This window comes from Myodes glareolus, chromosome 2 (assembly GCF_982192425.1).
Source record: "Myodes glareolus chromosome 2, mMyoGla1.1, whole genome shotgun sequence".
In the NCBI taxonomy this organism is placed as follows: Eukaryota; Metazoa; Chordata; class Mammalia; order Rodentia; family Cricetidae; genus Myodes; species Myodes glareolus.
In genome coordinates, this window is record NC_142027.1 from 64,516,432 (window position 1) to 64,533,040 (window position 16,609).

The following is a 16,609-nucleotide window of genomic DNA, read 5'->3' on the forward strand; positions in this document are numbered from 1 at the left end:
AGAGACATAGGATAGTATATCTGAGTTTTCTTCTGTTTAGTTTTCCATACACTTTTATACCATAATACAAAAAGGGGGAAAGAAGACAAAAGACTGCTTTAACATGATACAAAGAAAAACTACAACAGTTACTTGCTCTGATTATTATTTTTTTGAGAAAAGAATTCTTTGGTTTAGGCAGTAAACACACCCTAGATCAAGTATCCAGAAGGCAGCCACTACCTAAGTCAAATCTCCGACTGCAAAAGAAAGAGCAGAAGTATGCTTGAATTCTCTGACCTTTGGTCAGGGTAAAGTGGATCTACCTCTATGGGCCATCTTAATGTTCAAAACACCAAGTAACCACACCTAGGTCAGGGTGTGAAGCCACAATTGTTGTTAACAACTTTGAGCAAGCATTATTATTAAGTCTCCAAACCTTAGAAGAAAAAGTTTCTAAGCCTAATGTACCCTGCAAACCTTATGTTTTTCAAACTATTCTAAACTTGTGACCCCATGAAATATGCCCACCCCTTTGCCTTGATAAACTCCTGAACCTGTGGTATATGATTGCCATTTTGCCTTATGAAAATGTGTCTTCCCAGATATGATGACCCCCCTTCCATATGATGTATTCTCACAGTTATCTACCCCACAGGTAGTCTTGAGCCCTGAGTCCCCCACTTTACTGTAGAGGTGCTAATAGTCAATTATGTCAATAGTGTTTTCTATCAACCCCATCCCTTCCCCATAAAAGGAACCTCAATAGTCAGCGATGGGCTGCTTTCTAAAACCCTGACATTGGGAGAGGAAGCCAGCTGAATAAGTATGTGTATTTGTTCCATATCCTTATTTTGATTATTCACTGATCATTTGATGTGCATGACAATTTGAATGTGGAAGTGTCTCTGTAGCAGGATATAGAGTTCTTTGGTAGATGCCCAGGAGTGATATATTTGAGTCATACAGTATTTCTAATTTTAGTCTTTTTAGAAACCTCTGACTTGATTTTTAAATTTTAATTTAATATTTTTTATACAGGCTTTCACTATCTGCTTCTCTGACTGCCCTGGAACTCACTATATAGAACCAGCTTGATCTAAGACTCACAAAGATCCACCTGTCACAGCCTCTCTGAGTATTGGTATGAAAGACATGTGACATTCACAATTTTGTAAATATTTCATTAAGCATTTTTATATTTATGTTCATCATGGTGTCCCAACTCTAGACACAGTGGGACCTGGGAGAATGGAACCTAACAACAAAACAGACTAAAGTCTCATTTGATAGCCAGCTTTATTTAGAGCATCAGACAGCTTATACCCTGAGGGCTAAGCAGCCCCTCACTGACTTTTGATGTCCCATTCATAGGGAAGGGTTTCGGTTGATAGAAAACAGTTGTTGGGACAATTGGCTCTGAGTACCTGTACAGAAAAGTGGGGGGCTCAGGGCTCAAGGCAGCCTGTGGGGTTGATAAGTGTGAGAATATATCATGTGGACGGGGGCTCATCATGGTGTCTGGGAAGACACAGTTTCACAAAGCAAAAGTGAAATGAGCCAAGTTAACATGAACAAAATTCCCATGATCCAAGCTGTATACAATCACAGGAACAGGGCGTGCCTGGAGACATTATCTAAACGACAGTATTGAGATACTGTGTTATTTGAGTAAACCCATTCCTTTTTATTACACCTGACAGGGGCACAAAAGCACATTCCAAGGACAAACCCAAGTTTGGAAGGAGCAGAGGTCACAAGTTTCTTGTCTTGTTTTCTTGGAGTTTTCTCCCAAGCACTGGGAATTCCCTCACAGAACTTGGACCTGTTCACACATGGAAACTAACCTGTGATTTTCTTTGTTGTTGTTTCAGTGGTAGTTTTAATGAAAAGGCCCCCAGAGACTCATATTTGAATTCTTAGTCCTCAGAAGGTAGAACTGTTTGGGATGGATTCAGAGGTGTGGCCTTATTGGAAGAAGAGATTTGTCACTGGGGGAGGGCTTTGAGGTTCCAGAAGAGTCCTGGCATTCCTGTGTGTTCTCTGCCTCTGTTTGCAGTTTTACATGTGAGCTCTCAGGTGCTGCTCCAGGTGTCTGCTGCCTGCAGCTCCATCTGCCATTATGGACTGTATTGCTTTGGGACCATTGTCCAATGAGCCCATCCTTTGACGAGTTTCCTTGGTCATGCTGTTTTACCACAGCGACATGAAGTAGCTGAAACAGAGTGATACGTGCTAGTTAGGGTTCTCCAGAGAAGAATGGATAGACTTGATATTAAAAGGGGATTCATTAAACTGATCTACATGATGCAGTCCTATAGGCCAACAATGGTTATCTCACACCATAAAGGTCAAGAATCCAGTAGATTTTAGTCTGTGAAGTTGGATGTTGCTGCAGTCTGGCCTGGTGCTGAAGTCCCAGGTTGGTGGAAAGTTGTAACTGTGGCACAGGTGTTTGAGGTTTCTGTGCTTATAAACCCCCTTCTGCCCTGCTCAGGGGCCAAGAGGATCAAGGTAGCCTGATCGATCAGCGACCCCACTCATGTGCTGATTTACTAACAACTGTGCTGTTTCACTGCCCATAGGCATTGTCTCTCTCCTCCTCTTGGTGCACAATGCACACAGAGTCCATTCAATAGGACATTGAGAGGAGAGCATGAATTATCATTGGCATCCATTTCTGCTCTGCTCCTTGACTGTGGGTGCAGTGTGACAGCCACCTTGAACCCTGATGCCATCCCGGACTCCTGTTTCTGTGACTTTTGCACTGATAGACACCACTTGGCACTGTGACAAAACAACCCTTCTCCCTCCAGCTGTTTTTGTCAGGTGTCTCAGCAGAGCAACAGGAAAAGTGACAAAGGCAGCAGTGTCCACCTGGGGTATCAGAGAACCTATGTCACTCCTAGTTTGGAGATGCTCTATTAGAGACCTGGTGTCCAGACTTAATGAATATTTTTTGTTTTGCTGTTTTTAATGCTGAGAACCCTACTTTGAATTAAATACACAATATAAAATGGCAGACAAATGTCAAGGATCATTTCAGAAACAGTAGGAAATTCTCTCTTTATTGCCAAGAAAAGACTCATTAAAAGAAACTTTATCTTATTTATTTTTATTTTATAGTGAGTGTTTTGACTGCAAGTATGTCAGTGTACCACATGTGTATGAAGAGATCACAGAAGACAGAAGAATTTATTAAATTTCTTGGAACTGGAGTCACAGGGGGTTGTGAGCTGCCATACAGGTGCTGGATTTCAATCTGGGTCCTTTGGAAGAACAGCCAGTGCCCTTAACTGCTGAGCCGTCTCTCCAAACCCAAAATAGCAATTCTAACATGATGCAATCCAAAGACAAACTAATTTGATAATTACATGCTGAAGGACGACAGCAGGAACACATTAAAAATCTGTTTTCTAGTACTAAGACATGTTTCTGTAAGAACAGAAAGGTTGTGTACAATAAAAACTGCAATCCATATCATACCACTGTGTCTCATATGACATGCGTGTTTCAGAGTGTTGACTGGTGTAGTCTAGTGTGAAGGCCTCCTCTGCAAAGTGTGCATGTGTGCTCAGAACAAGGCTGCAGTGACATCAGGAGACAGCCCCGGGAAGCGAGGCCACAAGCAAGGATGTGTTATGCAGCCAATTTTGAATTAGTTTTTGGTCATTGTGCTTTCAGAAACATTTCGGTGTTACCAAGATCTTCACAAGCCTTGCACTGAGTTGTGTGACCTGTATTATTGCAATCCACAGAGAAATGGGACCCATCAGTAGAAAACACCTAGATCTTCCTCCAAGCCCCTGTCTTCATTCGTGATGCTTTGCTACTGGTGCCTGGGGAAGTCATGGCTGGTGCCACCAATATCTTCCACATCCCTTCTTGTGTTAACATTTACACTTATCTAGGACTTTTCTATCTTAAAAATATTTAAATCCAAGAAGCAATAAAAAAGATATTCTGAGCCCAAACTCCCATCCCCACCACAGCCTGAATCCCCATCTTTCTGTTCAGTCACCTTCTGGGACGGTCTGGCTAGATTTGCAGCTTCTACTTCCTTCCATTTGTCAGACTTCAGGCCTCTCCAGACTCCCTGCCCTCTGTGTTTTCATCAGACTGGGCTGCTAGGGCCAGCACACCCTAGCCTGGAGTGGCAAAGCCTTTAACTGTCTCACACATCCGCTCAATGCATGTTGAGGATACACAGGGTCCCAGACCTTCTCACCCCTGTCCCAGTCAGCCCTCTTCACTCCTGCGCTAGGATCCAGTCTCTTGCCCCACTCCAGGCTGAACTTTTCATATCCTTCAGCAAATGCTGCCTTCAGTGGCAGCTTAGAGCCCACGTTTCCTCCAGGCCTCTCTGGAGTGTGCAGGTCGGCAGTCTTCTTTCTCCTGAGTCCACTCCAGCACCATGAAGCAGCCCTGGTGATTCTGTGCATGTGAGTCACCTTTCAGAGTCTCCCTCCCCCAATCCTCTAAGGTCCTTTCTTTATTCTACTTAGGCTTAAGGTGCCATGTCACCTGCCCATAAGCTCTTCTGTCCTTCCCATAATTAGGCTGGGAGCCCCTGCTCTCTTGCTCCAGCAACACCCATTTACTGTTTTATCTCCTGTGTCCCCATATCTGAGTCCCTCAGTTGTACATCCCCCGAAAGCATGATTGGTGTCTAGCTCATGTTCCTCAAAACTGGGAGTTTGTAGACACAGTGTTCCCAGATGAGAAAACAGAATTCAGGAGCAAGAAAAAGTCAAGTTAAATTCTGACGGGTGGTCCCCAAGTGAGCAGGGACCATCCCGAGAGGATCATTTGTGAGCCCCCTTTCTTCTCTCATCCAATGTGGGTTTTGTGTATACTGAAGTTATCCTAGGGATGGAGCAAAGCTCAGCTGTGTCTGGGGTGAAGTGCAGGAGGAACCCAGGTAGGGAGCCACTGTGTAAGGTGCATTTCTGACCAGAGTTCTAGGGACTGTGAGCTCTGTGGGACTGACTTACTTATGTTGGGGGAGGGAGAAGAAAGAGGGGACTGGGAGTGTCCGAGGTCCTTGTGTGTGTGTGTGTGTGTGTGTGTGTGTGTGTAGTGGGGTTTGCATTATTCCAATCCGGGATTGATAGGTGAAAATGAAAACGAAAGAGAAGTTAACTCAAATAAAACTCCGTGCAGCTTTGGGTGACCTGGCAGTGGTGGTTTCCCAGGCCTGCCAGAATGGCAGCGCCTGGGCCATTCCCGCTGCTCGTGGAGGGGTCTTGGGGCCCCGACCCCCCGAAGACCTTGATCAACAAGTTGCAAATGTACTTCCAGAGTCAGAAGAAGTCTGGCGGAGGGGAGTGCGAGGTCATCCAGCAGCCTGGGAGCCCGGCAAGCTTCTTGGTGCTCTTCTCTCCGGAGGACGGTGAGGGCACGAAGGCCGAGGAGGGGTTGGGGGCCAAGGTGCCAGGTCCAGAATGCAGCTGCAGCGCAAGGAGATCCTGGGTGGCAGAATCATACCGGAGTGGTGGTTCTCCTTGCTCTTACAGCTCCTGGCGCTGTGAAGCTTCCAGTGCTTCCTTCCTCCCTCCCTCCCTCCCTCCCTTCCTTCCCTCCTCTCCCTCTCCCTCTCTCTCTTTCTTTCTTCCTCTCTCTCTCTTTCTTCCTCTCCCTCTCTTCTTTCTTTCTTTCTTTCTTTCTTTCTTTCTTTCTTTCTTTCTTTCTTTCTTTCTTTCTTTCTTTCTTTCTTTCCTTCTTTCTCTCTCCCTCACTACCTCTTCTTTCTTCCTTTCCTCCCTCCCACTCTCCTTTCTCTCTCCCCTCCCTCTTTCTTCTTTCTCCTTCCTTCCTTCCTTCCTTCCTTCCTTCCTTCCTTCCTTCCTCCCTCCCTCCCTCCCTCCTTTCCTTTCCTGATTTTATTATTTAAGTGGTGCAGTTAAAGAATTAAGAATCTTGAGGAGTTGTGGGTCAGCTAGTACCGCAGGGTTCTAGCTGTCATGGGGGAGGGAGGGGTGTCTTTGGGAGGTGAGCTTGAGGAGGGAAAAGCCCTTTAACTCTTATACCACAGCCTGGACAAAGTTCCTGCTTTGTCCCTCCGCTCCAAGTCTGAAGTGACTGTCAGCTTTGAACTGAGGTGGGAGTTTCTGTGGAGTGTTCCCTCTTTGCAGAAAGGCACAGGAATAGTTGAGCAGTTGAAAATTCCCCACTTCTGTCCAGAGTCTGCAAGGGAGGCCCAGCCTTGTCTGCTTGCTTAGGTGGGTGATTGAAAGTCCCAGACCTGTGGCTTCTGGACGGCCACCATTAGTTGCTCCCTGAGATTTTGTAGGCCAGGGTCATCCTCAGAATGCAGACAATTCCTCCTTCTTGTCCTTGAATTTGTGAAACTTTTGGGGCAGATGAAGGGCAAGGGGGCTGAGGAAGCCAGGCTGTAGACAAGATAACAGCCCAACAAGGAGCCAAGAAGAAAAACATGAAAGAAAGAGACAGGTGTAGAGGGTATTGACACAGGTTTTCAGAAAGCCTGGTCAGGAGGCAGGAGAGGCCTGCAGGGAGCTGAATCCCTCTGGAAAGCAAGAACCTTGTTGTCCTAGGTTTGATTTCACCAGGGCGTGCTCCACAGACAGCTGACAGCAGGACCTGTTTTCTCATTTTCTCTGTTCCTAGGGCAGTGGTTCTCAACCTTCCTACTGCTACAACCCTGTAATACATGCTGTGGTGCCCCCATCATAAAATTATTTTCGTTGCTACTTCATAGCTATAATTCTGATACTGCTATGAAGTGTAATATAAATATCTCTGTTTCTGATGGTCTTAGGCTACCTCTGAGAAAGGACCTTTGACCCTCATAGGGGTCATGACCCACAGGTTGAGAACCACCTCAGAGGGTTAAAGGATTCCCAGTTTGATCCCAGCTGTCACTCCCCCAGTAGACACAACCCTTATGGAGTGTGTTCTTCTCTTGAGCTGTCTCTAAATGCTGGTCACATGTTAGGGGTAGAGACTACTGCATCCTGGACACAGGGAGGGTGGGGTAACTAGATCCAGCCCAGCTCTATTCTAGACACTTTAGTACAGAGAATGTGGGCGAGTGGGGAAGCATTTGCCACCAGCCCTCTGAAGTGACTGGGATGTGCTGAAGTCTGAAAAATCTCTGTTGTTTACTGAGAGCCTCAAACCAGCAAAAGGGGAGATCTATAAGATACTGGTAGCAGTCGGGTGGTGGTGGCACACACCTTTAATCCCAGCACTTGGAAGGCAAAGGTAGGCAGATCTCTGTGAGTTCGAGGCCAGCCTGGTCTACAAGAGTTAGCTCCAGGACAACAGGCTCCAAAGCTACAGAGAAATCCCATCTTGAAAAAGAAAAAAAAAAGAAAGAAAGGAAAAAAAAGGAAAAGAAAAAATAGTGACATACACAGCATGGGAAAATAATGGTTGTGACAACACAATCCCAGCTGTAGCCTTTGCAGCAGGCCCTGGACAGGTGAGGTGAAGGCTGGGCTCACACCCCAGCTCAGCTTTCTCCCTCTGGGGCTCCCAGTCCACAGTACCCCTCTCCCAGGTGGCTCAGGTGATCCCTCTCATTTCACTCCCAACACAGATGACTCAGAACATTAAAATTTAACATTGTTGCAGGTTGGGAGGACTAGAACTTCCATTCACTTCCAGTTTCCTATCTGGGATCCCACTTCCTCAGCAGCAAGTCAACTGAAATTTCCCAGCAAATTTGCCCTGCAGCTTAGGGCAATAGCTTTCCTTTCCTCTAGAGGCCCCACCCGCTGTCCCAGAAGTACCCTGAGCAGGCATGAATTCATATAAATCTACAATAGCTCGACAGTACTACTGAGTCTAGCAGTCTAGTAGGCTCAATAGAAATTAGTGTATACCGGTACCAACAGGGAGGTCTCACCTTCGTTGGTCAACTGGATTCATGTAGTGTTGAATATGTAAGTCTTTTTTTCCTTAGGACATTGAACTATACTCTCAGACCCAAACTCAAATCACTGTAACCCTATTTCAGATGGGCACACTTTAGTATACTTTCTAATCCTAAATGGGATTCTATTTATTTAGTGAAGGCCTAGGTATTACTGAAGTGAGGGAACTCGTCTTCTTTAAAAAAAAAAAAAAGATCTAACAGGATAGTCATGGGGCACGCCTTTAATCCCAGTACTCGGGAAGCAGAGGGAGGCAGATCTCTGTGGGTTTAAAGTCAGCCTGGTCTACAGAACAAATGCCAGGACAGTTAGACTGTTGCACAAAGAAACCTTGTCTGTAAAAACCACACACATATGCAAAAGATTTATTTGTATTGTATGTGCATGGGTGTTTGGTCTTTATATGTCTGTATACCACATGCATGCAGTGACTACAGAGGTCATGAGAGGGCATCAAATCCCCTGGAACTGGACTACAAATGTCTTAGATGTCAATGTGGGAGCTGGTAACAGAATCGGGCTCTTCTAGAAGAGCAGCCAGTGTTCTTAACCATGGAGTCATCTCTGTGACCCTAGAACCCATCTACTTAAGTAAAACTGAACATAGCTGACTTGAGGTGGGCACAAGGGAGAGACTAGACGTCAGAATTTTGCCTCCTCCTCTCAGATTCACTTTCTGGATGGGAATCACATACTGTTATTGCCACCGTGGCTCTCTGGAAATACTTGTGCCCGTACACATTGTGTATATCCAAGAAGAGACGGCCATGCTTGGATGTCTTGGATGGACTTCATCAAAGTCCATGAAAAAGGAATGTAACACAGAGGTGCAGGACATTCAGTAACCATCTTCAGACTGTTCACACAGAGGTCACCCTGAGGTCACCCAGTCCTCAGTCCCCTCTTCAGCCGGTACAGCTTCTCTGGAAACTCCTGACTACTCATAGAGTAGAGTTAGAGTCCCATGTTCCTTCTCAGATGGATTCTAATGCCTGTATCTGGGTGGACATCTAAGTGAAGTCGCTAGGCCTGCCGTCTTCATGTTTGAAGTGGGAGAGCCATGTTTCCCTTTGTGACAAGCTCTGAGTTCATCAGACTAGCTGTCCATCAGAGAACAAGGGGACCTAATGTCTTGCAGTAGCTGTGAACACCAGGTCTCTGGTATCTTTCTCCTTGACCTGTTTGCACTGCCCTCTAGCTGGCCACACCCCTCCTGTTCCTTTTGGTTCTCTAGGATGGCCACCCTCTTCCTGTTTCTTTTCTTTCTCTATGCTGACCACGTCCCTTCCTATTCCTATGATGGCCATTCTGATTCTTGTTCCTTTCCTGTTCTCTATGATGGCCAAGCCCCTCCCTGTTCCTTTCCTGTTCTCTATTATAGCCACACCCCTCCCAGTTCCTTTCTGCTTCTCCATGGTCTGAGCAACACTGATTTTCCTCTTCTCTCTCTGGCTGCAGCTTCTGATATCACAGTTCACATTTTCATAGCTCTTCATGTCGCTGACAGCGCTCCTAGAAAATACTTTCAGTGGGGAACCTCTGCTCCAGAAGTGTTTATTCCTTTATAGCCACTCAGCTGGTCTGTGGATAAATTGCAAATCAAATGGCAAATCTTTGGATTCTGTTGATATTCACTAAGTTAGCTGTCTGGTGCTCTAATTCTGTTTTTGCAAAATCTTTTCTATTTCTTTCTTTCTTTTTTCCTGCTTGCTTTACTACCATTTATGGGTTGTTTATCACTGCAGGCTAATGATTGGACTGATGGTCATTCTGATAATCATCAACTGGGTCATCTCCCCACAGCATGGGTCTCACCCCATGTACCCAATTGTCCCTGTAATTATAAATATTCCTACCTTCAGTGCCTACTGAGTCCAGTCCAGTACAGGTTCTGTGCTACTACACTCTATGGTTCTTCAATGCAATGCACTGACTGGCTCAAAACAATTCCACTGACCTCTGAGACTGTGTAAGTAGGATTTGTGTAGCAGGATGCTGACGGGATTCACCAGAGTTCCCTTGTGTGATAACATACCTGGGATAATCACCTTGAATAGAGGAAGGGTTTATCTGGACTCTACAATTTTGGAGTTTTTGGTCTATAGTCAGTTGGTCTGCTGCTTTTGTGCAATGGCACAAGGTAGTACACCCTATTGGGAACTCTTGGCTATGTAGTGATACAGAAAGGAGAAAAGGGCTGGAGTCCCAGGATCTCCTCCTTCTCTGGGGAAATCTGACTTCCTCTGGGCCTCACTTCTTAAAGCTTCCAGGACCTTCCATTAGACCATGAACTGGCAACCATGTTTGAAATCTCAAGGCCCTTGGGGAAACACTCAGATAACTAAGCCAAAGCAATGAATTTTAAAAAGTAATCTGGGCATGGCAGAGCATGCTTTGACCCCAGCACTTGAGAGACAGAGGCAGACAGGTGTCTGTGAGTTTGAGTCCAGCCTGGTCTACAAAGGAAGTTCTAGGCCAACCAGGGCTACATAGTAACCTTGTCTCAACAATGCAACAAGAGCAAATAAACAACACCACAGTAAGTTTAGGGGCAGGGGAATGGCTCACTGGGTTAGATAGTTTGTTATGTGAGTGTGAGGGCCAGAATTTGAATCTTCAGCCCCTTGTAAACAGCTGGGCATGGCTCAATGTAGTGTAGAGGGAAGAAATGGTCAGATCACAGCAAGCCTAGGCAACAGACAAACTTCAGGTTCAGTGAGAGACCCCATCTCCAGGCCCAAAGACAGAGAGCAATGCAGGGACATACTCAGTGTCCTGCTGTGGCCTCCACGTGACCAGAGGTGTGCACTCCTCCATATGCCCACACGCCTACAACATGAATAATGCACACAAAGCGACATTCACATCCCTGTACTGAGTTCTTCTTCTTTTTCAAGGGCTTGGTGCTTAGGAAGAAGGGCTGATCTGCTGGCTCATAATGTTGAAGTCTGTGGAAATCATGGACTAATTATATAAGTAAAGATTGCTTGCAATTTGGCTTAAAATATTTTTTCTACATTTCAGTTCGGCAGAATGTTCTGGAGAAAGGGAATCATGAGTTAGTGTGGCCAGGAACAGGGACATTCAAGTTAACTGTCCGGTTGCCCGAAGACCCAGATGAAGCCTCAGTCTCTAAGGAGGCAGTTCCAGAAAAGGTAAGGACACGAGGCCTTATTCCAAGGTGCATGGAATTCTCTGTGATGAGTATGGTGGAGATCAGCTGGGTGAGGTGGTGCAAACCTTTAATCCCAGCACTCGAGAGGGAGAGGTAGGAGAATATTTATGAGTTCAAGGCTAACCTGATCTACATAGTGAGTCCAGACCAGCCAAGGCAACATACTGAGACTGTGTCTCAAAAATAAAAATGGTAGATGAAGGCCTAAGTCACACCAGCCTGAGAATGGCAGCTTGGGACTCTGGAGGGAACAAGGACTGTAAACCACGGAGAAGCAGTCATTTTTTTGGTCACTTTTGGAAGAGTCCAGATTTCAGGGTGAGATAGTAATTAATTTGGGATTTCAAAGTTCGTATTCATTGCTCTTGGCATTTTTATAACCAGAAGTCTGCCATTCTGTTTCCATCTTCTTGAGGCCAGCAGTGTACACCGTGCATGCTGTTCCTTCAGCTGTGAAGAAGATTGTCAGGGACCTCTTGTGCACCCGTGTTCATACAGTAAAAATGAACTAAGTGCCAAGTGAGGCAAATCATGGGTAAAGCTGTCTCACGGGAATCTCCTGTGTGTGTCTCATTTCATCAGTGATTGTTGTGACCAGCAAAAAGACACACTGTGACATGTAGCTTCTGATCCATTCACTAACCCAGTAACCAAATGTTTCATTATCATTTCAATTAATTTACATCTCCAGTCTGGCCCAGGACATATTTTATTTATATATGAAATTATTCATAGTCACCGGGCAGTGGAGGCACATGCCTTTAATTCCAGCACTGGAGAGACAGAGGCAGTTGGATCTTTTTGAGCTCTAGGCCAGCCTCATCTACAGAGTGAATTCCAGGACAACCAAAACAAATTACACAGAGAAACCCTGCCTTGAAAAAAACAAACAAAACCAATCAACTAAACTGACAAAAATCAACCAAACAAACAAACAAAAAGAAATGATTCGTGTATTAATGCTGTCTTGCTGTTTTGGTTTTAGGAATCCAAGACTAAAAAAGATGCTGTAGAAAAAGGTAAGTTTCAGCTAAGGTGGTCCTGATGTTCACCAGGCAGTTTGTGTTTATTAGACAAGAAGCTTGTGTTGTAGGAGGCTGCTCATTCATTCCTGGCTACTTACTCTGAAATAATCACTCAGAAACCATATTATTTGCAATACTGTTTGGCCAATAGCTTAAACATATTTCTAGCTAGTTGTTATACACTAAACTAACCCTTCTATATTAATTTGTGTATCACCATGTGGCTGTGACTTATTGGATAAAGTTCTGGTGTGTCTGTCTCTGGCAGAGGCTTCATGGCTTCTCCTGACTCTGCCTTCTTCCCCCCAGCATTCAGTTTAGTTTTCCCCACCTAACTCTGTTCTTCTCTGCTATAGGCCCAAAGCAGTTTCTTTATTCATTAACCAATAAAAGCAACACAGACAGAATGACTTCCACACCAAGTTTGAGAGATCTTCCTCTAGACTCATACCAGGTAGTCTCTGCTCAGCTTGGAGCCTCCTGCAGTTGCATCATCTTTCCAGTTTCAGCCAGATGTGTCTGAAGCATTCCCTGAGGGTGCCCATTCAGTTCTTCGGGCTCCACTCAGAGAAACAGGACCAGGTTTCTTTGGTGCTATGAGATGGCTGCAGCTGAGGAGAGGAAAAGAAGACTTGAGAGATGATTATGTATACTTGTGCTTTGGTGGGCAGTAAAAGCAAGGACAAAGCTTCTAGTGGATGCTTGCTGTGTGCATCTCTGGGTGGCAGTGCTCTATGAGCACTGAGTATATCTTAGATGGACCCTACCTTCTGATCACAAGCTCTTCCTTCCTCATCTGCAACAGGAAACAGCCAACACTGGGGCTGGGGTGGGGCCTCCTGATTCCTGGTGGTTGGGCAGGGCCATTTCCAGCCCCAGACTTAAATGAATGAGCAGCTAATAATACCCGTGTAAAGGGCACCAAATGAAGAACCATACTGAATAAGGTGAGCAAGAACAACTTGGAGATGTAGACACCCAAATCTTAGGATTTTTTTTCCCTGCACAACTCTGTCTTCTGGTCTGGAGATGGGGTCTCTCACTGCACCTAAGTTTGCCCCTTTGGCTATGCTTGCTGGCCAGGGAGCTCTTAGAATCTGCCTATTTCTACTCTCCACACTGGGCACAGGTAACCATGCCCTGTTCTTTACAAGGAGGCTGGAGATTCAAACTCCAGCCCTCACACTTACACAGCAAGCTATCTAACCCAGCAAGCCACTCCTCACTGATGCTGTTACAGTGTAATCTTTCAACTCTTACTTTGTTCAGCACGAGTATGTACACAGCTTCCTATACCTTTGCTCCTCCGGGGAGGCCAACAGTAGTTCTCTAATGCAGTGGACACCCAATGAGCTTCAGCTGTCTGCCATGTGCCCGCAGCACAGAGATGAAGACTCTACCCTGCCTGTAGAAGTTTGGTTCCGTAATCACAGTCAAGTACTAGAGAGACACATATGAGGGAGGATGCCCCTTCCTCAGAAAGAGCAGAAAAAGTAATAAAATTGAATTAGTAACAACAATAACAACAACAACAAAATAAAAGAAACCAATTCTACTTTTGTTTTTTAATTCACTAACAACAAGAGCAACAAAAGCCCACAGTATTATATTTTAGGGTTTTTTGTTTTGTTTATTAATTCCCTCTGTAGACCAGGCTAGCCTTGAACTCACGGAGATCTGCTTGCCTTGGCCTCCAAAGTGCTAGGACTAAAGGTGTCCACCACCATGCCTGCCTACATTTTAATTTTTAATTCACTAAAGCAAAAGCTCCACTACCTGAGATTTCCTTTTAGCAGAGTTAGCCAACATACGAGAAAGGGTTAGAGTTATCTCAGAATAATGTACTTAATAAAACCATGATTTAATACCTTACACCTTTCATTGTCATTTCCAATTTATCAGATGATTTGTGAAGACGGACGCTAAAAAGAAATCCTACAATAGCTCAGCACTGAGTATAATAAAGGGTTATTTATTTAGGGGTATACTCACAGATCATAGTCCTCTGCTTCAACGGGGAACAGCAACTGAATCACACAACCAGAAGAGAAAGGGACTGTTTGTTTTACATTGTCATATACAGTATAAGAGGCCACGCCCAAGTGGGCGGGAAACTTAAAGGGTACTGGCACTAGGAAGTCCTACAACACCTCCTCCTTGTGTTTAAATAAGAAAGTTCTAAATCTAATACAAAATTATATACAATAAGAACAAATATCAAGTATAAAAATTAGTATTACAATCAGTATAAACAATATCAAGCAAGAAATATGTGATAAATGTATCAGTAATTATCCTATCCTAAGGAGTTTAAGTCTTACATTATAAATAAATTGGCCAAGTCAGGAGAGGAAAGTAACTACAGCTATTTAGTCTTCAACCCCATTGAAGACCAGAGAAGAGAAATACTATTACTTGAGTAAGCAGGAAGTGCAATCAAGCAACTTCCAAAATGTGCAACAAACTGGCTACCTGGGCAATCATCCAAAGTCTCATTTACAACATTGGAGCAACCAGCTTTGGATAAGGCCTAGAGTAACTGACAGACCAGTTTCAGAGGTAGGAAATTTTTCAAAACCATCTTACCCTGTCTTGGCAAGGTTTGACCGTCTTATTTCTTGTATCCTGCTTGTTCATTATGCATTTTGTCAGTGGTCGATGCATGGGCAGTTCCTTGCCCAAAGGCCAGTTTTACCAAGAGGAAAATAAGCTCCAAGTAGCGTATCTTTGGTGCTCAACATTCTCTTTGGAATAGATCGGTGCTGCCAGGAGCAATTGTGTCTCACATCAACAGAACCCTAAGTTATTTAAATGCCATATTCTATAACTCTTTGAAGTGCTTGAAGATTATCTATCTATGCATAATACAATCTCTATGTATCTCCAGAACCTGACTCATCTAACTATAAATATGACAAACATGGATGACTATTGATCTATAATTCTTAATTCCTATATAACTTAAAGACTAAAACTTCATAGTAAAACATTAAACAATTTAATTAACATCAAACATTTAAACAACTGTGCAACAAATGAGACAATGACTTCAAAATGTAAACAGTGTATAAGTATCTTGATCAGAGGTAGAAAAGTGTATTACAATGTGATAAATATATCCTAAAATTGTATCAATATACAGAACGTCTTAAGCAGAGTTAGAAGCATGTATGTACACAATATGATAAAATAACTTTGTCTAGGTGTACAAATATTGCAAACAGAAATAGGAGCATGTTAAATATAATTTGAATTTGTATAAATATACAAAAATCTATACCAATGTAAATTGCCTATAAATAATAGCTTACAAGTATTCACTCTATTACTCCCTATTATTATTAGTGTGAGAAAGCTCACATTAGTCTATTATCCCATCCAATTTTCCTTTTTTTTTCAAAGAGATCCCTGAGCTTACATAATTTCCCTCCAACCTCCAGTCCTATAACAGTAATAGTCAATGCCTAAATTATGTTTCAAACCCTAAGGACAAATTTTGTTGGGAGAAAGGACGTCGTTTTCTAGAATTACTTCCAGCTGTCATGGGGACAATGTTCTTTCTATGGGATCCTGTGAAAGTAAAATGATGGTTAAACTTCAAGATTACTGTCTGATGTATTTGCAAATAGTCTTTGAATATTAGGTAGGATTTTTCTGAGGTTCCTATTTGGAGTTCTGGACAGAACATTGTAAAAAAGTGTACCATTTCAGCTCACCAAGTTGGAACCATCTTGAGCAGCTGGTACCCAAAATAGTCTTGTAGTAGTGTTACCAGTATCATGACGTCATATCAACCAGGTGGAGTCATTGTTGTGGGGCCTCATCTTCTCCCCAGAAACTTGAAAGATTACTGCAGGAAAATTCATTGTTCATTGTGGAAAACTTAAACATCGTTTATACAGACATATATTCAATGAAAGGTACGATAGAGACAAAAATAGGTACGAAAAAAAGTAATTTTTTTTTCTAAATTATTTCTTCTTTCTGTCCCATATCAGACAGCTCCTGACATGAGACAGAAACTCTGAAGTTTTCTTTTGACAATATGCTTGGATTTAGAGAAGGACAGAGTCATTGTCCAACTCCAAAACCAGCTTTGATTTTTAAGTGAGTCATGACTATTACTGTAATTTTGGTTTATAGATTTTTACCCTCAGCTGACTTGTCCTCATAAGTCATAATTCTCTTTGCTTGGTGATCCTGTCTGGATAATTATCTTTTCCTCTTTATGCATCTAGATGTCCAGGGTCTCTTGAATTTTTGAAGATAAGTATTTTCCTACAAAGACAGGAACAGAAACCTGACCCAACCCTTATGAGGTTTCCTTACTACCTGACTGGTTGTCACCTCTATGAATGAGCTACTATTTCTTTTTCTCAAGAGATTTCTCTTTTTCAAATAGAATCTTTACTAATTTTGATGACGTCCATAGTTTTGCCTCTCCTGTGGAAACAAGAGCAAAACCCCTTCCTCAACGTAGCACATCTCCTGGCTTCCATTGTAAGGTCAACACATCTTTGAAATACACT

The 16,609-nt window shown here is 43.6% G+C and overlaps 1 protein-coding gene across 1 annotated transcript in view; it reads left to right on the forward strand.

Moving 5' to 3' along the window:
• Positions 1-5,135: 5,135 nt before the first annotated feature.
• The window catches only part of LOC125413072 (protein mono-ADP-ribosyltransferase PARP14-like), a 40,230-nt gene continuing 28,756 nt past the window's right edge, over positions 5,136-16,609 (forward strand). The window contains exons 1-3 of the mRNA XM_087901055.1: positions 5,136-5,371; positions 10,905-11,035; positions 12,041-12,074. Coding sequence (XP_087757181.1) covers positions 5,185-5,371; positions 10,905-11,035; positions 12,041-12,074 — 352 coding nt within the window. The 5' untranslated portion in view covers positions 5,136-5,184. The remainder of the gene's footprint in view (positions 5,372-10,904; positions 11,036-12,040; positions 12,075-16,609) is intronic.